The sequence below is a fragment of the Corvus hawaiiensis genome, chromosome 13 (assembly GCF_020740725.1).
Source record: "Corvus hawaiiensis isolate bCorHaw1 chromosome 13, bCorHaw1.pri.cur, whole genome shotgun sequence".
Lineage (NCBI taxonomy): Eukaryota > Metazoa > Chordata > Aves > Passeriformes > Corvidae > Corvus > Corvus hawaiiensis.
In genome coordinates, this window is record NC_063225.1 from 3096977 (window position 1) to 3118726 (window position 21750).

General features: G+C 40.0%; 1 protein-coding gene across 1 annotated transcript; it reads left to right on the forward strand.

Moving 5' to 3' along the window:
• Window positions 1–8622: 8622 nt before the first annotated feature.
• GATM (glycine amidinotransferase) lies at window positions 8623–21636 on the forward strand. The gene is made up of 9 exons (XM_048318210.1): window positions 8623–8719; window positions 9135–9350; window positions 13717–13912; window positions 15090–15280; window positions 16580–16717; window positions 17013–17177; window positions 18912–18975; window positions 19077–19193; window positions 20608–21636. The coding sequence occupies exons 1-9, from the start codon at window positions 8651–8653 to the stop codon at window positions 20718–20720; spliced, it is 1269 nt and encodes a 422-aa protein (XP_048174167.1). The 5' UTR covers window positions 8623–8650; the 3' UTR covers window positions 20721–21636.
• The last annotated feature ends 114 nt before the right edge of the window (window positions 21637–21750 follow it).

The window sequence follows — 21750 nt, forward strand, 5'->3', positions numbered from 1 at the left end:
AGCTGCTTCAGTTTCTATTGAAGTCGTATTTGCAGTTTTACCACAGTTTTTCTCTAAGGTTTTGATCAGATGGGACAGGTTGACCTGATCTAATTAATTGGTGCTGTTCCCTGTCTGCCTTATGTGCCCTTTTAGTTCCACTGCCTCCCTTGCTCCAGCTCTGATGCTCTTCTGATAGTTCAGTGATTCATTCAGCTCACTAAGCCAGCAAAAACCTGTATTTTTTGGGGTGAGTTCTCTGTTCAATCACTGAGTAGAACTGGCTTATTGAGGAGTCATATTAGTACCAATAGTAGGACTAATACAAAGAAAGGAATCAGAAAATAATAAGCAACAGCTTGATCTCCCTTCCCTACATGCCTACATCTCAAATTTTTCTTCTGTTCCCTTCCCACTTGGGAAAGAGTGTTAAGTGTCTATTAACCAGGCAGAATAATTTTTGTAAATGCAAGAACCAGGTTCATAGTCTGTGCAGAGATAAACCACTGAACTTACTCACAGCAGAGTTCAAGCCATTCCGTTTTCACCCTCCCTGCCTGGCAGAAGTTCAGGAGATGAAGGTCAGTGAAATACATGCTCTGGCACTACTAAAACTGGGCTAACATCAGCAGTTTTTTGGTATTTTTCCATATCTTTCCCCATGTCTGAGGGATGATGCTCACAAATCAATCAGGATGTCTGGTAGGTCAGCCAGGTGAGCTGACTTGCTCGTCCAGTTGCAGCTGATTTGACACCATGGAATACTTTGCAATCACCAACCTCGAAAAAAGTCTCCTTCAAAAGGAGCAAGCCACTCCTGTGACTAGAATTTCCAGGGAAGTCTTGTCTAATAGATTACCCAGGTCTCTACTAAAATCAAGAAATTTAGATGTTACAGGGTGCCTTTACTTTGCTGCATTTTGTTACAAGCTCTTTTATGTTCCTTTACGTTAATGATGTTGCTTTTGAAAGATAAAATGGCGCAACATGACTGGGAATAAACATGTCATGACTCATTAGACAAAGCCATATAGGTAGTCCAGATTTGTGTGCTGCACATATAGATACCTAAAAGTGGAGACATACAGGAGAACCCCTACACTCCACAGAAGATGAGAGGTGTGTGACTAGGGTAGCATAAAATGATAGTACTATTACTCTGTGTGCAGTTACTAACTGGATCTCAGCTACTCCAACCATGCTAAACCTGTAGTTTAGCCCACTGGTCAGAGGACGGTATGCTTGATACCATGGTGTTTTTTTAGGCTGTTGAAGCTAAAATTCTTCAACTGTTTTCGGTTGAGTGGTGAACTTAATTGAGCTCTCTGCTGATTTATGACTGGCTAAAGAAATTCTAGGTGAAGCTGTCTGAGTCACAGTGAGACTCATCTTTTTATTGCAGAGGTGTTAGAAGCAACTGCTATGAAATTCTAGGAACAAAATTTTAATATTCTGCAGTGACATGTGAGATTCCTGCTGCTGGATGGTAACTAAATTCTTGGCATTGAACCCATCCTCATCTTTCTTGGGTAGACATGGTTGGGTTTCATCAGAGCAGATGTGCTCTCCAGGAACAGAGAAGGGAGCTGTCAAAGCTCAGGAATTATCTCCTGTCTTCATAGACAAACTCCTAAAGGAGCCTTGCTCAATTCTCTTTCATGAAGCTGAGAAAATGTTTCCATCCCATAAATAGATTCTGAATTCTGTTGGTTCATCACAGAGACACAGTGCAGCTCGTTCCAGAGCTACGCCGGCAGAGTTAACTCAGAGTTCAGTTAGTTGGGTTAGTACAGGCACCCCAGTCATAGCAAGCTCTTTTCTCTCTCCTCTGCTGAGAATTTATCTGTCAAGAACTGAAGTGACCACAGGGAGATGGAAGGGTAAGGATTAAGCAGAAAGCTGAGCTGAGAATTTAAAATTACTCAGTTCTACCAAATTTTGGCTTTGCCATTTTTTTTTTTCATTTATGATGGAAGAGTAATTGACATCCACGTGTCTAAATCCAGTGTTGTTGTTTTTAACCACTAATTTAAGCTTGACTCAGATTCAGCATAAAACTCCCCATAAATTTCTTAAATCCTCTGAAGGAGACACTCAAGTCAAATCCTCCTTGTATAATTTGTTGCTATCCTACCATCAAGGCAAGATTATGCTCAGCAAATTTTCAAAGGCAGTACAGTATGAGCAACATTCACAGGTGCTGCCAACAACAGCATCAGATGACAGGGTGTGCTTATCAAAGAACTGTTTTCTTAGAAAGAGGGGTGGGGGAAGAGGCTTTGCTCTCACAGCCTTATTGCCTGGGCTGCAGCAAACTGAACAGACAAGCTCTGACATCTGCTTTAGTGTAAGGGTACTTCAGCCTCTTTCATGTGAATAAATGCCTTCAAATTCGGAGGTCAGTAGCTTGCTTGCAGTTGCCACTCACACAATGGTTAAAGGAGCCAGAATTCATATAATGTGATATGGCTGCAATTTTAACTCTAGTGAGCAGAAAACTGAATGCAGTTGTTATTTCAGGGGCACAGCAAAGTCATATTAACAATTTCTATAAATGTTCTTTAAGCAATTTTCAAATTTTAAATGCTGGTGTACTGTGGGCTATGTTGCAAGACCATATGTTTGAGATTCAAGAAGTTTCAAATGTCCTAGAGCCATGAAGTTCACTTGGCAGCCCTGAGAGAAAGTATTGTCACAGTACTGATCCTAGAAAACTTTGGCAGATCATGTTACTGTACACATGGAAATACTGGGCTGAATGAAATCTATCCCACCAAGTGATGTGCCTCTTGCTGCATGAACCTCCAGCATTTTTCAGTACTCAGCACTGCACTGCCTCTGAAAATGACAGAGTGTAAAATGTCAGGGATTATGGCCCCCAAATCCTTTGCCTTCGTAGAACTTTATTCAGCTCTGTCACCTTTCTATAATAGAAACGTGACATCTAAAATTAAAACAGGTATTTATATGTATTCTGGAAATCATATTTATATGCACGTAGAGTGCAGCTCATCAGAATGTAGATTTCTGCAGACTCAGGGAGGAAAAGAAATTAATTATTAAATCAGTCATTTCTTTGATGTAACATAGTTTTTGAGTGACCAGAAGGACAGTGGAAACTCTTATCTTCCTGAAACTGGGCGGATTCAGTCAACAAGGACTACTTTATTTGCTCAAAGTTCCAAACTTTTTTTTTCTTTTAAGCCAAAGATTTAGTCTAACAATTATCTCACCAGAGCCCTGTTATTGTGTTTTCCATTCCAATGCAACTTCTATCTCCTCACTGGCCAGTGTCCTGCCCTTCCTGTATATGCACCTCTACTACCTGTACTGTTTCCTTGGCTCACTTACTAAGCCTTGCTTTGGTTGGGCTACATAACTGTATTTCTCTACATCCTTTTAGTATTCCAGCTACTTGGTTCCCAAAAAAGGAGTTAAATTATTTCCTAAGTTATCAGACATGCTTGAAACTTCATGCAGTGCATGTTAATATTGATATGTTATTTTGAATGACATATGTTGAAATGCATTTTGATTGTATATGTGATTTGATTGCATTTTGCAGTTAATTTTTAAAGACATTTTAACAAAAAGATACGAAGAACAATATTTGCTTAAATAAAAATAATGCACTAAGAATTGCCTCATACGAACAGACTTAACAATCTTACAAAAACTTGATCTGTTGCTACCTAAGTTTCATATAGAAAACATCTTCAGAAGCCATCTGCTTTCATCAAAGAAGGTCTGATTTCTTAAAGACAAGGAAGATTTGAGCCTTGCTTCCAAGAACATGAGGTTACATGGCCATGGGTTGTGTCTGTGCCTCTGTATGTGTCTGTTCTCTCCTTCCCCTCCCTGTAACTTGAACCTGCTGGCTGCTTTCAGGCACGTTTGGGAAAGGGTCATAGGTCTCAATGGTGTTAGGTTTCTGTGAGTTCCATGATAATGGGTAGCAATAGAGAGACCCTTTAAGTGCCCTAGCAAAAAGGGGCAGAGCTATTAGATACCAGTGTATCCACATAGTGGAGATCCCTTATAAATTCTGATCTGTGATTGTAGTTAATACCATCCAGTTTATGATTTGGCATTTACCATACGAATTGCACGAAAATACAGGAAATCAGTTTCATCTTAGTTCTTGTGCTCACAGGAGTGTTTCATTCTGTAGTCAAAACTCCATTGTAGCAGATTGTGTTCAGTCTGATGGAGAATTTGGCATTAGCATGTCACACAGGGAAGATGTCCTGACAAGGAGGAACAGAAAATCTTCCAAGAAGTACCCGGAACTGGCATTTGGGGAAAACTACAGGATCCTTCAGTAACTATAAAAGATAAATAGGCAGAAGCCATGTAGAGTTTGTTAGGAAATTTAAAGATTTAATTGGGTTCGATGAAGTTGGGATTAGGGAAAAATAATTTCTTGCTATTGTATATATGGAGCTTGTATAGTTGGACACAATATCTTTTGATGTGAGGAATGATAAAGCAAGATTTATATTATTTAATTAGAATAGAAATATCTGTCAAAGTACTTTGAAAATAGTACACTGCTTTAGCTCTAAAATAAGTCACAAGTTAAAGTAAGATATTTTAAATTAGAGAAATTGTTTTAATTTTGTGTAACAATATTTTGACTGTTTTTAGAGTTCAGAGTTAACTACAAAATTATGAGCTTAAAGGAGGGGGGAAAAGTAATTTTAATGTTTTGAGGTGCATTTATTCTTTCCATTTGGAACAGTCCAGACTTTTGAACTTCAGGAAGTTTGAAACTTGCTTTCTAAGAAGCATACTGGATTCTTCTGTGTTTCTGATAGCTAACAGATAAGATTTGCTGGGCCAAATTCTCTTCCTGGGGGTGATAGTCTGTTGGAATTTAGCAAGATGTATCCTTGACAAGGCAGGAGAAGGAAGGAACTGAAATCTCTTACATTTGTGTTTTTGAGCAGATTAAGTTTCTGTAAGTAAAGTAAAAACTTGAATAGATGTAAATGTTAAGACCAGCTCATGCTAGATATACCATTTTTAAAAAATCAGTAATATAGCAGGAATGCTGGTAAGAAAGGATAAGCTGTTCTTAACCTTAAATATCATATCCCCCAAGTCACACATTTGTACCACACTACAAATCTAGACAACAACTGAGGATCTCAATTCCTGGACAGATGGAAATTCACATTTAAGCAGTAGCAAAATCCATTGAGATTTCTGTTTCTCTAACAGAGATGTGTTAGAGATAAGATAGGTGAAGCTAGGATGAGATATTGTCCTAAAACATAGATGAGTTTATACTTTGAACTTCAGTAACTCTGGTTTTGTTGCCAAGGATGGCTTCTCCCTGCTGTGTCTCCTGCTGCTTTGTCTAGTTCTGTAGTTTTACTATTTAGTTCTGTGATTTTTACTATTTAGTATCCTATTCTCTCATGCTGTTGGGCCAGAATGTTGTTCTTCAGTGACTGGAACCACACTGTTTTCAATGCATTACTTAGTTATCAGAATGACGTGGTTTTATAGAAGCCTGCAAGTCACCTTGTGTCATTGAAAAATGATGGATAGACTGTTACAAAATATGCATAGAGCCCCACTGAAAAAAACAAATCACAACTTTCTAGTTAATATTCATTAGCCAAATCTCAGCAATAGCAATGTGAAACCCTTTCTTCTGTTTCAAGTTAAAATTACGTACTAAGGTGAGGTTTGCAGAGGAATAAAGCACCTTTACTAAATCAGCACATAATCTTAAAATAATTGGCAAGCTTTTGGTTAGTGAGGTGAGCTTTCAAGGTGTTATAATAATTCTAGCAATTTATATAATATCATTAATGGCATGATGTTTATAAAAAGATTTTTGATCCAAAAAGCTCCGTGCCTGCTTAGACAATCACATGTTTACATAAACTTCTTGTATTTGAATGAATGAACTTGGCTTTCTCTAAATTTGAATAATCATTACTGGTGTTTTGCTCCTTGATTTACGTCTCTATTAAAATGCACACTGCTGGATCAAGTCCTTCTTGTAGAAGCAGAGGAAGAAGGTATAAAGAGCTGCCTACTATACAAAAAGCAAGAGGACTCCTGTTTTGATGCCAGAGGGAACTGTAAGGAATGACACTTTCAAACACCACAAGTGCAAACTGTCTGAGGCCCATATTGGATGTTAAGGAATAAAAAGATGTAAGCAAAGAAATAATGAGTAACTGCTTAAAACTGCTTAAGGAGACAAATGAGGTTTTTTTCCCAGTGATCCAGAGGATGGTCAGGTCAGGACAGAAGCATAGTGATACCTCTAGAATGCTTTGTAGATGGTTAGGGCAGTCTGGGGCTCAGATGACTGGTATAAAGGCTGGAAGGAAAATGCTATGTACCACAAGTAAAGGCTTCATAGTCAGACTGCAAATGTGCCAGTTAGGAAAAGGAAAGAATTGCTGCTTTGATTGTACTTAGATGAAGATTGGCTTGTGTCCAGGAGGAGCTGCCCCTAAAAAAGGAAGAAAGAGACCTATGAGATATGGGAAAGAATGTTTTCACTAAAAAAAAAAAAATCTGAGCAGAAAAAATGCAGTCCAGGAGAAAAAATTTTAAAATGGTGGAGCATTCAGCAAAAACTTGGAATGATGGTGAGGACTCTATAAACCATCAGACCTATGTAGTAAGTGGGGAAAGAAGTATTGTGCAGAGTCAGAAAAACTATGTAAACTGAGTTGATAAAGAATGATTCAAAGGTCCAAAACTAGCTGATAAGGTGAAAAGGACAGAAAAGGAAGCAAGACCTTTGGATTTAGCCACAAGCCAATCATTAATTTTTTTAGAAGGTCAATGTGAGTAGAGTGACCTTAGCAAAATCAACTGAATCAAAAAGCAAGAATTTGAACAGAGATAGCATAAACTTGGTGGGGGGTTATTTGTTGGGTTTTTTTTTTTTAATTAGATGGCAAAATTTGGTAACTAGGAATTAAATAGCATCAAGAAAATTCCTTTTTGGAACTTGAAAAAATAATCCTGGTATACTTTTTGGTAGAAGAGTAGTGTTTGCTGCAATTATGTTACAAATGAGTCCTAACAAGCTGAATGAGTTATGAGAAAGTTCTGCAGTTGTATGAAACTGGCTAATGCATACTTGGTATCATGTCAACTAAAAAAATTAACTTTTCTCCGAGAACTGTGTAAATTTATGGAGAACTCACACTGTGTAATTTGTCCTGGGAAGGTGTAGTGTTTACCTGTGCCAGAAAGACAAACTGCTAAATGAATAATTACCTAGTAAAATAAAACACACTTGTATATCTAAGGCATGTTAAAACTGTGGCTAATTTGTTGTATTTTGAGACTATAGCTTATGTTTTAATATATGTTTAAAATATGTAGCTGGAGGAATATTGAGCAAGGCACTGCAGGGATGATACAGGCAGAACCAAAAATCATGTTGAAAGAAAGATACAGATTTTTTACAACTTTAAAGAGAATAATTTGGATAAAAGTAATTTTTTGCTATGTCTGCTTTTTACTTGGCAAAATGAAATGATTTAAAAGTGAACTTATGTGCAAAGTAAAAAAAATGCAGAATAGGTTGAAGGGGATACACTAAATATGAGTAGAGCTGGTAGCAAACATTTCTTGTAGACTGTTTCTGTAGAGATAGAGGTATTTTTGAAGATAAGTCTGTTGATTTTATCACTGAGAGGTTTTGCAGGGAGACTTAAGTACAGGTCTATTAGGAGCTAGCCAGTTTAGGTTTTAATTTTAAGATGACTTTTCATCATATCACAATACGCATTTTGAGAAGCCATTAATTCGAAATTGGGATATTCTTGAAACACCTCTTCAGTAATTAAAGTATTTAAATATTTTTTTAGGTGAATCACAAACTCTTAAGGTTGTAGCCTAAAAATCTGAATTCTTAATGTATGAAATATTGGAACTTTTGGTAAAATTGAATTTGTCTACTACAGGATTCTTGAAGAACGTGCATATTTGATGACTAAAAATAACCATATGATGCACTTCAGTGCACTTTTTAGAGAAAAACTTTAAAACGTGACTGGAAATCTTCCAAGTCAGGTTGCTGCTGAAGAGCCCTGCGTGGAAATGAAATCCAGGTGTGCTGGAAGAAGCCGTCGGTCAGCTCTGGGGCTGTGTCTCCCGGGGCTGCCTCCGGGCTCGGCCGCTCCAGCCGCTCCTCCATCGGGGCTGCTGGGCCGGGAGCCGGGGAGTGGGGGAGCGGGAAGCCGGGCCGGGAGCGGGGCTGGGAGCGAGGGAGCCGTGCCGGGAGCGGGGGAAGCCGGGCCGGGGGAGCGGGAGCGGGAGCCAGGGGAGCCGGGCCGGGAGCGGGAGCCGGGGGAGCCGAGGCGGGGTAGCCGGGCCGGGAGCCGGGCTGGGAGCGGGGGAGCCGAGGCGGGGGAGCCGGAGCGGAAGCCGGGCTGGGAGCGGGGGAGCCGGGCCGGGAGCCGGGCCGGGAGCGGGGGAGCCGAGGCGGGGGAGCCGGAGCGGAAGCCGGGCTGGGAGCGGGGGAGCCGAGGCGGGGGAGCCGAGCCGGCCCCGCCCGGGGCCCCGCCGGGAGCCGCAGGCGGGCGCTGCCCCCCCGGGCTGGGCTGGGCCGGGCCGGGCCGGGCGCGCATAAAGCGGGCGGGCCGGGGCGGGCGCGGAGCCGTCCCGTGGTGTCCGGCCGGCAGAGATGCTGCGAGTGCGGTGCCTGCGCGGGGGCAGCCGGGGAGCCGAGGCAGCGCATTACATCGGCTCGCGGGTTGGTGCCGCGCCGATCCGGGGCTGGGGCTGGGGCTGAGGACGCTCCGTGCGGCGGGGTCCCGTGGGGCGCCTTGGCCGGGGTGCTCCGAGCCGCGACGGGAGGGTGCGGGACGGCCGCTGGCTTCTCTCACTGAGGTTCACCCACCCAGCATCCCCCCGCCTCGGTCTGCCAGTGCCGTGCTCTGATCTCCTTACGCTTCTAAACGAAATGTATCTTAAATGGCAAAATTTCCTTTTAAGTATCTTCCAGGCCGTGAATAAATTAGAATGGCTGTAACAAGCCGTGTTTCTGTTAATACTCCAAATAACATATATTGCTTTGGGATTATAATGTTAAGGCATTTGTGGGCTGGACCATAGCTTTTTGCCTTTTGTAAGGGAAGCATAACTTTCATTGTTATTTTTATTTTAAGCTTCGAGGAGTCTTTACAGGATGGGTGCAACGAACTTTCCAGAGCACCCAGGCAGCTACGGCCTCCCAGAACACCTGTGCTGCTGGTGACAAGGCTACAAGCCCTGTGCCCAAGGACTGTCTTGTTTGCTCATACAATGAATGGGATCCACTGGAAGAGGTCATTGTGGGAAGAGCTGAAAATGCTTGTGTCCCACCTTTTTCTGTGGAGGTGAAGGTAAACAATAAAAAATAGCCTTAAATAGAAAATGTAGAATTTATATATAAAATTTTCCTAAGCTTTACAATGCATAAGGTGTGGTGTTTACTCTTGAGGATTCTCCTTTCAAGATGGTTGTTTACATCAGTGAAACTTAACAGCATAGCCATGTTGGTGAGGGATGTGCTTTTTTCTTTGGACTTTCAACTGAATTAGCTGTTTTAACCAAAGTCACTATCGGAGAGAGAACCTCTAATATGTGTAATCTCCTCTAGTAGTATAGCCCTGATGTTATCAAAATGCACACACAAGCTTTTGAGATAGGTGGTTGGACTGATGAAACTTTAATTTGGCTTGAAGCTAAGTAGGGTTACCACTTGAAAGAAAAGCGTAGTTTTCTACTTAATAGTCTGAGCAAGATTGAGTTCTGTCGCTGTAGACTGACAGGACTCTTGTGTTAGAGAGCTCTGAAGTAGTTTACTGAAACTCCTGTGTGCTACAGTAAATATTTTGTGGAAATACATAGTCCACTGTTTTTTCAGGATTTTTCTGTGCCTAAAACTATGCCAGCAACCTAAATAAATTAATGTTTCTTTGTTCTCTGGAATCTTGTATTTAAAACAGTAACACTCAAATAGTGGGTTTGCCCCAGATTTTTGTATACTTGACCTGGACTTTAAAGTTGCTGAGTATGTATGTTACTTGCATTTGTGGGCATGTTCTTGAGTCTTTCTCTTTCATTGTTACAGTACTCAAGTACTACCTGCAGGGCAGCATGTAATCCATGGCTATCACAGCAAAATGAGCTGGCACACGACTTCTGCCTGAGAGACCTTAGTAAAAACTTAAAGGACATCCTGACAGAATTGACCAAAAGACCTCAGTTAAAAAAAAAAAAAAAAAAAAGAATTTTTATCTGACATTGAAAGAATGGCAAACAAAGATACCGAAAATATGTTTAAAGTGCTGGAAATGGTTGTTTAGGGGAAGTTTGAGATGGACTTGTATAGAAGACTTCTCTTCCCTTAGCCCTTTTTATATTTATATATATATATATATTGGGTTTTTTTTAGAATCTGGGTTATTTCTTTCAGAGACTCCAAAGATATCCTAGCAGCTTCAGAGAAGGAGGTGAATGAGGGTTAGCATTTCTAACATACAAGTGTATGTATGTGCATTTATGTAAGACTGACATAATAAATGTACAGAAAGAGTAAGGCAAAAGATGTCTAACATTTTACATTATAACATTAAATGAGGCAAAATTCTGTTCCTAACCAGTGGACAGGGCTTTGCTTTAGCACAAGAAAAAACATTTCAAGTGTCCAACTTGCTGAAGTGTCACATGCTTGTTTTACTGCCTATGGAGCCAGAACTACTCACGTGAGGTCAGAACTTCACTTTCTCTTACATGTGATATCAAAAGCTCAGTGAGGAATGTCAAAGTGTAGGATTCCCTCTGCAATTCAAATACCTATGACTTAGGGTTAAAGCAAGCTTTGAATTTGCTTTCTGTCAATTGCCAAGTCCAGAACAGGTAATGGGAACAGAGCCAGCTGAGATATGGTTTCCTCTAGTTTTCTCTGCTTTTGTCTTAAATGTTGCTGTAGAAACTACAACAATAACACCTGGAAGGTGTTGCTGAATAATCCAAGCAGCAGTCCAGTCCTATCTTGACATTATTATTATTATTATTAATTGATTCATGATCGTTCAAATCTCCCTGTGGCTGAAAGGTAAGGTGTGTATGTGTGTGTTGCTGCAGTGTAATAAAATAGCCAGAAATCCCCGTTCCTGCCTCCGCAAGTAGCAAAACTAGAGTTGATGGGTATCACATGCTGTCTGCTGAGTGCATGAGGGTCATTGCTTATGAAAACTGCAGTTTAAAACTAATGAATTCTGCTCTTATAACAAAAATTTGAAGCTTTGGACCTGAGACACTCTAAAAAATGTATCTCAAATTATAGCAGTTTGGTAAATACTTGTGTTGAGAATGTGTTTTAAGATTGTATGCATGTGTATTTAGTAAATATTTAAATGCAGGTCGTATGGCTGCATTCAGCACTCTATTGTACTTTGAGACAAGGGTTTGGTGTACTCAACTGGTTTTGCTGTGATGTGGGAATGATGTGCTTGGCATAAGAAGGAGGAAGGAAGGAATTGAATAGGGAGCCCTGCATATCTGATGAATATTAATGAGCTGATACTTTATTGCATATCCTTTTCAGAGCTTGAAACGGGCTATGTAAAGGTAAATACAGTATTTGGAAACTTGAAAAATCTTAGCATTAATTAGGAAGATCCCTTTTTTGAATCAGCCCTTCAGTGAAAAATCCCAAAATTGAGATATATTCTTCTGAAGCAGTTAACAGTCAAGCAGTTGAACTTCATAGCTTTGTACTCTGCACTGCTTTTCAGTATATTTTGTGAATAATAATGCATTTTGGGTGAGGAGGTATTATTAACACAGATCACTATATCTTGAGTGAGAAGATGGGAGTGTGTACATGTGTTTACTACGGAATTAGGCAAAAAGAATTTTGATCTGAACTTAAGTTTTAATATCCCAAATTCAATAACTGTCACTACTAGGTTTAAGGTACATCTTGATAATGTTAATTATTTTCCATGACAAATGTTTAAAGTAAATAGTAATGATAGGGAGCAATACTGGTGTTTCTTAAAGGCAATCTTTCCTTACAGCATGCTCTTAAATTTCTTCCTGGAAAGGAAGAGTTTGTTTTAAATGTTGTCTTTTCTGTGTCCTATCCATGGTCCTTTTTGAACAGTCTGAACTGACTTGTATGTGTATGACCAAAGGGGCCTGAAACGTCAACCATGATTTGCTCTGAAATGCATGTCCCAGCCATACACCTTTTTCCCAGTTATTCAGAAGGCAGGGAATGTGAGTAGTGTTACAGTGTTAACCTGTATTCTGCTGTAACTTTTAAGATTACACCATTCCATTAGTGCAACACAAGTGTGGTTCCTCGGGTTTGAAAAAAAGCAGTACTAGAGGGCGTGGTGGAGAGAGGAGCTGCGCCTCTTAGGGATTGATGATATTCACATACACCATAGGTGGCTCTGGAAATAACCAGCTTCACTCCACAGGACTTTATCTCATTAGCAGAACATGTTTCCATAGGAATGTTAAGCACTTCATGTGATCTGCATGTGACTTCTGACCAGCTGGCAAGTTCGAGGTGATCAAATTACCCAAGACCTCACTTATAGAAAAAGAACAAATTCCCTCAGGAAGGATGGGAAGAAGCTTCAGTACTGGAGGAGCAGGGTGCCCATGCTGAGGCTCTCTGTGTAAATGTTAAGGCTGAACTTCCTTTCTTCTCTCTTACCTCTGTAGGATGAGGCAAATATCCAGAAATAGTAGAGGATAAGGTGAATATCCTGGATTGTTAAAGGGGATCAGGCTTGCCTTCAGATGGATGGCCTTGCCTGCTCAGGCTCAGTGGCAGTGCTAGCACAAAAGAGTGTTATTGCTCTGATTTTGGTGAGAACATTGCGTTCTGAGAGGTAGTCAGGACTGCAGTGTCAGGAGACAACCTCATGTTTGGAAGGGCAGGTTCTCGTGCAACTCACTGCTGTCCCTCATGCTGCCTGAAGGAGATGTTGCTGACCTGTTCCTGACCTGTTCTGCTGTCATTCCAGAAGGGCTCCGTATGCACTTGCATCTCTGCTAACCCTGACATGACAGAGGAACATCAGACACATCAAACCCAAGCAGCATCACTTGTTTTGACTATATGCCTGGGTTTTCTCACCCATGAGAGCTAGGACATTATTTTGAATTTGTTTTAATGTAAGAAGGCTACCACAGCATTTCAGCAGAGGATTTAGGTCTGTAAAAGTTGTCCTTGCTTTAATCCAACCCTGGCAGATGAATTTAGTATCTTTTGCCTCTTCTAGACTGCTGCTGCACCTGAAGTGTGGCCCCTTTTGGCCAACAAGGCATGTTACCTGTGCTTGGGATGGCTTTAGAATTTCTGATGTCACCATTGTGACGGTGCTGAAGTGAGGTTGTAATAAGGTGGCTAGAGATGTGTGCCCTTTGGAGATGAGCTCAAGGTTGTTTTAATTTAAAAACATATCTGATAGCTTTATCAAATAGCAGAGTCTACAATGTTTGGTGTGTTTGCACAAGTGTGCTGTAATAGGGACCTAATGGCCACTTGGCAATACTAGTCACTCAATACTAACTGAAGTGTAATGTAGTCAAAATATTGCAGGAATCACATAAAAGGCACACTCCAACATGTTAGGACCAGGAACAAGAAACTTTGAATGTTAAAAATTGTGTCTTATGCATCTATTTCACTCCAAAATAACTGGTGCTTATTCTTTGTCACTTCATGTCTTTTTGTTTTAGGCAAACACATATGAAAAATATTGGGGATTTTACCAGAAATTTGGAGGCCAGAGTTTCCCCAAAGACCATTTAAAAAAAGCTATTGCTGAAATTGAAGAGATGTGCAATATTTTGAAGGGAGAAGGTGTTATTGTTAAGAGGCCGGATCCAATTGACTGGTCTGTGAAGTATAAAACACCTGACTTTGAGTCTACAGGTAAATGTTCTTCCATTGTTGAAGGTCTTGTCTGTTTAGCTCTTGTCTGAGGGATTTTGGATGTCATCTAGTCTACCTTCCAGCTAGGAGCAAGATTATCACCAGCACTGAGTGAGGTCAGTGATTGTTTTCTGTAGCTACAGCTTGGAAGATCTCCAGGGATGGAGGTTCTGCCACCTGATTTGCTGACCTGCTTCAGTGCTGTGTGAATTTCCTGATGAAAGGCCTTTGCCTGATACCCAACCTGAACTTCCCACACCAGCATCTCTTGCCAGGTTCCCACTCTGTTGTCACTGTCACTGCCAAGAAGTGTGAATCTGTCACGGCCCTCAAAGGGGCTGTAGACTGTTACTGCTTTGTCCTGTACTTGCCACGTGAAAGTCAAGTGCTCTAAGGACCTCTGACTCTCTTGACAGCTCTTGGTTGGATCCTAGAGTTGGATCCATCTTAAACTATGGAGGACAAAACAGCTGGAGGCAACAGTTTACCAGGAAGATCCTCAGAAGTATCAAGGAAATTTGAATTTCTCTTTACCTCCACACATTCCTCCATGTACAGCACCATATGGCTTTGGTTATCTGCAGTGAGAGCATACTGGCTCACCAAGCTTTGCATCAGGTGTAGTCCTCAGGCTTCTTTCATGTAAAATATGTTCTTAAATTGTTCCAGTGAAATTCAAATTCATTAAGGAACACATAATGAAAAGTCTAATGGGACTATTTCTGCACTAGTTCTGTGTTCCATCAAATTCCTCTTCTTTGCTATTCCTTTTTAAAAGGATAGTTTATAAAGAAATGATGCTCACTTGGAAAATTTGCTGCCCATCATCACTTTTTAAAGTCACCTGGGTAATTCATGAGCCTCAGTCTAGTTAATTTTCATGAACTGAATTGTGAAGTGGAGGCTTGATGGTGGATGGCTTTCATCTAGCTGTGAATTTGTTATGAGTGAGGCTTCATAGCAAAATTTACATGGATTTTGAACAAAAAATGTTACTCTGAAAAATTACTGAAGACTGTAAGGACCTGACATTTTGTGCTGGCTTCCTCACGTTGCTAACAATGATTTTTGCAATTATTTTGGATAGAAATAATGGTAAAAAGAAAGATAGAAAGCGCATGAGCTGAAAAAGCTGAGAAATATCTATTTGTCTCATTAATGGCCACATTCCTTTCAGGTATGTATGCTGCCATGCCAAGAGACATCCTGTTAGTGGTGGGAAATGAAATTATTGAAGCACCTATGGCTTGGCGTGCTCGGTTCTTTGAGTACAGGGCATATAGACGACTAATCAAAGATTATTTCAACAGTGGTGCTAAGTGGACAACTGCCCCCAAACCCACAATGGCAGATGAACTCTATGTTCAGGTACTGTTCTAATTTTCCTTCAGAATTTCAGTTCTTGTTATACAGAATTCTGTGGATAGTATCAACCTGATATCTACAATTCACAGAATTGTGGGGGGGAATGACACAAAACAACTCTGGAGACTTGGTTTTTTTTCTAGTGGATGCAAATGTGCTGTAGCCTTTCCAGCTGAAACTCAGAGTGTGCAATTAGACAACAAGGAACAGGAAGTTGTGTCTATTGAATTCCTCTGCTTTGAATTGTTTTGGTTACTGGCTGTAACTGAGCATTACTAAAGAGGAAGGAATGCTAGAAAAACATCCCAGAGATTACTTTAAATCATGAAGATTCCCTGAGAATGTCCATATGTCCTGGGTGCATTAAGAAAGTGGGAAATAATATAAATTTTGTCATAGAAAAAAAACCAAGCCCTCATAATCCTTGTTTTGCATGATGATTAGTATTTTGAAAGTTACATAAAAGAAATAGTGAAGGATCTAAACTGTATTTACCTTCCAAATATTTTGATGAATAATTTCTTGATTTTATTTCTAATAATTTTGATTTGGACAATTTTGGTAGTTTCCTTTAGGCCCCCAAATGCATCAGAACCTTGGTGATGGCATTTCCAATAAATGCCATTATGGAATGATTGCAACTTTCTGGGAACAGTGTCATCAATGATGCAAAGAAGCCTTTGTTAAACAAAATTACCTTAGAGTCACCTTCAGAATTAGAAAACTTCTAGACCCTGTAGCTGCTTACCTGGTATTTTTCATTTGTGCTGATTTTTACATCTCACTTGTTCTTAATTGCCTTGTTTAATTTAAAAATTATTTATAACAATCAAGATCCATCTTCTAATTTGAAGTACTGCTCCATTCCAAAATGTGGAAAAGTAGGGAGTCCACATTCATTAGGAAATAGCTTCCATTCCAGCATTTCTGTCACTGTGCAGTGATTTGTTGGACTGGCAGTTAAACTCCATGAGTACTGAATAATGAATACTTTTGATCACGAAGTGAGAATATTATCCACACAGTGATTCTGAAGAGCAATTAATTTCTTGATATAACTCTTGTCTCTTATCTCATGACCTATTCTTGAATGTGCTTAAAGCCTTTCATTTTTATGTCCACATTTAGATTTTCTTTTCTATTCTAGTAAGAAGGAACCAAAACCACCTCCAAGGAATATACTAGCCATCAGTATTAACACATTTTGCTAATTTCAAATTACTCTTCAGTAGCAAGTTATTTGAGAACTTTCTTTTAACATCTCCAACCTAAAGTTGGTGTTGTTCTCTTTTCTACAACTAGAGTTACCCAATCCACTCTGTTGAAGACAGGCATAAACTGGCTGCTCAGGGAAAATTTGTAACTACTGAATTTGAGCCATGCTTTGATGCTGCTGACTTCATTAGAGCTGGAAGAGATATCTTTGTACAAAGGAGCCAGGTAAACAAAGCTTTCTTTCCAACAGTTTTGGTATCTATATTAATGATTGGTATTTTGTCTTTTTAAATTCCTGAGCAGCATTAAAATAAAGAGTGTTGACAAAAGAGAATGCTATGTATCACAGAGTGTTTAATACACAGGATAAGACTGCCTTCCAGCGAAGGGGTAAGCTAAAGGCACAAAATTCTCTATTATTTTGGCTTTAAATATTTAATTAAATAAAACCTTAGACAAACTAAACTTGGGTGCAGTTTATATTCTAGCCTGGTAAAGCTTAATTTGTCCTGTTTTTCAGGTTACAAACTACATGGGTATTGAATGGATGAGGCGACACCTTGCACCAGACTATAGAGTGCACATAATATCCTTTAAGGATCCCAACCCTATGCACATTGATGCCACTTTTAATATCATTGGGCCTGGTCTTGTGCTCTCTAACCCGGACCGTCCCTGCCATCAGGTGAGGGTGTACAAGGGGGGAAAGTGGCTTGTGTTTAAAAATCACTCAGCTGGGTTAGTTCCCTGCTGGGCAACTACTCTTCCACACATTCCACTGTGTGTTGCTTCCTGGGTATATGGTTAAATATGATGGAAGTAATCTGATTTTTAATAATGTATCAAAGCAAGCACCTGGGATGTACTACTTCTCTGAACACTTCTGCTACTTAAATACTTGAATTGTATCCTAGGAGAAATTGAAGGGTTTCTGCTGCTCAGATGAGAAATCTCCCTTTTTATTCCTATTTTGGAAGCCTCTCCTCTGGTGTTAGTTGAACTATTGGCAGGAAGCTGGTAGTTGCTCAGGCATTCAGCTTTGAATAACTGAGCAAGAAATACCTTCTGAAGAGCAGGGAAGAGGACAGACATATAAAACCTACTACACTCGAGAAAAAGCTAATATTGCTGTCAGCACAATGAGGTCAGAAAGCCTTCCAGAGCGTGAGAGCTCGTCTCTGTTACAGTCATGTCACCGGCACTGCGGTGCTTGAGGACTTTTGTGAGGATCCCCGTGACTTCAGAAGCTGTACAACCACATGGGAATAGCTGAGCTGACACTGAATCAGAGGGATAAAGCTGGGTGCTGCACATTATGGAGCCATGTGCAGAGCACAGCTCCCAAAACCAGTGTTTAGTCTCTTCTCAGCAAGTGCTTTCAATGCACATGGTTTAATTGAATTACTGCCTCTTTTAGCATCCATTCTGAGAATCTAATTTTAAAAACAGTCTTCGTTTTTCCTCCCCTTTCCCCTTCCACAGTTTTTTGTAATCTCACTTGAAAGAGGATGTTTTTTGGTCTCCTTGTATTAAACCCATGTTCTGGAACTATTTCCAGCGAAAACTGCTGTCCGTGTCAATAGAAAAGATAAATGCAGCTTGCTTTCATAAAAACTGGTTTGGCAGTTCTGCATGACCGGGAAGTGGTGGGGGTATGTCTGAATGGTGCGGATGAAAGGGGTCTTTTCTTGAACGGTGCCGATGAAAGGGAGCTTTTCTCTGAAATGCTGGCAGGCCAGGCTGGTTATGGCGTGTTCTGTATTGGAGCTCCACCTCGAGGTAACGCTGGGACACTCGCGAATACTCTTCCAGCTCTTCAGACAATGAAGCTCAAAAGTCAATTCTCCTTGAGCCAAATTATCCTCCTCTTATTTTTAACTTAACTGTATAAATCTTAGAAATTATTCCTTAGGATGCCTTTACATTGGTCCCTTTGTTAAATGAACTGCATATTAATTTTCTTATAAAGTGTGAAGGAAAGGTAATTAAGTGTTATTTCTGCTGGGTTTGCTTTTAGGAACATCAGTGTAATTCATATCAATGGCTTTTACAATCATATGGGAAGAAATGACACAAAAAAAGATAATTGAATATGTTTCAGTTGTTACCAATACATTTACTTAACAAGACTCAAACTGCAAATGCTACCTTTTGTCTTTAACATACCTTAGTATACCTAGAATATGTAAAATCAAGAGAAACAAATGCTATTGGTATGCAAAATCTAAAAAGACTTTAAAAAAATGCTTGTTTGAGAATGGGGATTGCAGATGAAGCCTGAATGAGGGCCAGAAAAGTGAACTGAGGGCAGGGGATGTCATGCATGTTGGAATATTCTGGGAAAATCTGGCAAAGGCTGGAGGACATAATGTGATACTCTAAGAACCCTCTTGAGAATATATTTAAATTGCTCTTCCAGATTGAGCTCTTCAAGAAAGCCGGCTGGACTGTGATTCAACCCCCAGTGCCCCTCATCCCAGATGGTACAGTCACTCTTCCTTTTCTAAGGATTCCAAGAGTGTTCTTAAGGGTATTAATGTGGAGTAACGTTGGTACAGTACAAGGTTTATTCTCCTGTGTTTAGATCACCCACTGTGGATGTCTTCTAAATGGCTCTCCATGAATGTCCTAATGCTGGATGAGAAACGTGTCATGGTGGATGCCAACGAGACATCAATTCAAAAGATGTTTGAAAAGCTGGGTATGTCCTAACACACTTCCACATATACTTAAAAGAAAATTATTGTGCCACCAGCCAGGGTAAATGAAGGTTTCACTTAAAGTAGTCAAAGCAGGCAGCACTGGGAAAAGGACTCACACAGTTGGATCAGCAAGCAAGAATCATTCAGTGATTTTTCTCCTGAATACTTCAGTCATAGAAATACCGTCTTCTTTTGCCCCCTACATTTTGCTGCACATTAAGGTATGAGTAGCAACTAAAGTTACTGCTAGAATGCCTTTGAATGAGCTTTTTTAATGCAAACTGTCTGTTCAGTTTAAGGTCAACATGTGTCTTGGAGAGGCTGAGTGCACCTCTTGCTGAATGATGCAGAGCAGGCTGTCATTGCCAAAACGCTTCTGATTTTTCTAGTTGCAAACTCATTGTACTTTAAAATGTCAAATGAAGACACTTAACCCAGGTATTTCTGCTCCTTTATGGAGAATCTCAGACCTGTGAGATGTAACTTCATGAGTTCCTTCAGATATGCAGTGACAGGAGAACTGTAACTGAACATAAAATCTGGAAGTCTTATCATGCACAGCTTCTCAGTCTTAGGTTGTTTTAATGCATGACCAAGGAGTTGAGGATTTACAAATGCTTGAAAGTACTTAAAAAATGAGGCTATTAATGCTAATCATGGCTTATCTTTCACACTTGAACTTCACAGTCTATGTAAGTTCTAAATAAACTCTGGTAGTCAGAAAGTTTGTAGGACTGAGAACAAAACTATTTCTGACCTAGATGATAGATTCTACTGAGCTGCTCCTGAGCTCCTGAAAGTACTGAGAAGCAAAAAGGCAAACTCCGTAACAGAGGAGTTGTCTGATCCTTCTGTTAGGACTTTGTATAAGCTGAGCCACAGCTGAAACATCAGAGCTGAACAAAAAGGGGAGGAAGCTTAACCTAGGTAGTATTTGTAAGAGCCACTTTTCCCTTTCAGAGAAGGGTGAGTCAGAGCTATCTACCTTGAATACTTCTTTGAAAGGCACTTGAAAGAGCACATTCAGTGTCTGAACCATAAATGTTCACACATATTTATGAAAATGTGTCCTGATCATATATTGTCACAGAATTTCAGCTAATTCTTCACACACCTCAAAACCTGAATTTATCTTTTTACTACTGGCATGTCGTAACACACCAGACATTGGCTGTGCTCCAGGCACTGTGTATTCCTGAGGATATCACCAGAATAAACAAGCCAGCGATGTTCCTTGTTTGTTCTCTACCTAGAATTTGCTAAAATAAATTCTTAACAAAGTAGAAGGAAATACCTTTCACACTTGCACCTAGCCATATGATGTATATAAAGTATCATCCAGTGCTCTGATCAGAGCTTGCCACGTGAAGCTGAGTGTCTAATTTTAAAGTGTGCATTGTATATTTCTTCCAGGCATTTCTACAATTAAAGTGAACATTCGCCATGCCAATTCTCTGGGAGGCGGCTTCCACTGCTGGACGTGTGACATCCGCCGCCGTGGCACCCTGCAGTCTTACTTTGATTAGGGATGAGCCACACAGGTAGCAATGGTTCAGCTTCTAAAATAGGCATAGGAAATGAGCAAATCACTGTCACTCTTGTTAAAATGGCTGCATGAGCTCTACTGCTTGGTAAGTGGTGTCCTCATAATGGTCTGGGAAATATTTTATTCTTAAATAGCCTTCACCCTTCACTGTCACTACTTCCATCAGCAATGCAGGTTTTCTGGCTGCCTTTTTGAAAGACATCCTCCATCTATGAAGCCTTTTCACATTGGCTTTGAATGTAAAAGCTTGACAAGACAGCTAAGAGGCCTTGTTAGAATAGCTTGGCCACTAATACTGGATATCTACCTCTGTCTAGTTACCTTATCAAATAGGCAGCTTGAAATGTGAAACTTGAGTAAACTTTTCTTATTCCTTTAATCACTTTATCCTTCTAATATATTCATGTCTAATGAAGTTGAAATAGATGAAACTGTATAGATCTCTTAGGGAACCATGTAATTTTATCGTGTTTTTCATGTCTAGCCATACAGATATTTGCAGAGAATTTTCACTATGATCTAACTTTTGAGACATGTTCACTTACTTGCCATGTTCTTCTACATTTTCTTCTGATGCATGTTATGCACCTGAGTACTTTTTTATATTGCTTTTTGTATTGCTGAAATTGGCTTATTATTTAACTTTTAAGTGTACAAATGATAGCTAATATTCTGCTTGTACAGGTTTCATTCTGAGTTGTTTACATAACTTAAAAAGAGGCACGAAACAAAAACCCAACAATAACCTTAAGCTTCCGACATCTTACAATCCGGTCTTCCTTCAGCTGTAGCAGATACAGGAATATGTATCAAATATGCCAGATGCCGTGAAGGAATTTGAGTATTGATTCCTGAATATGTACTTTTTATGCTAATAAAGTTTTTTGCATTCTCAATTTGTTGCCCTTCTGTTCATGTGTAAGTATGAAATGTCACAACTTGCTGGTTGTGACAAGGCATGTGTGCTTGCATAGATGCCTGTAATAAAGACTGCTCATGTCTGCTTTTCA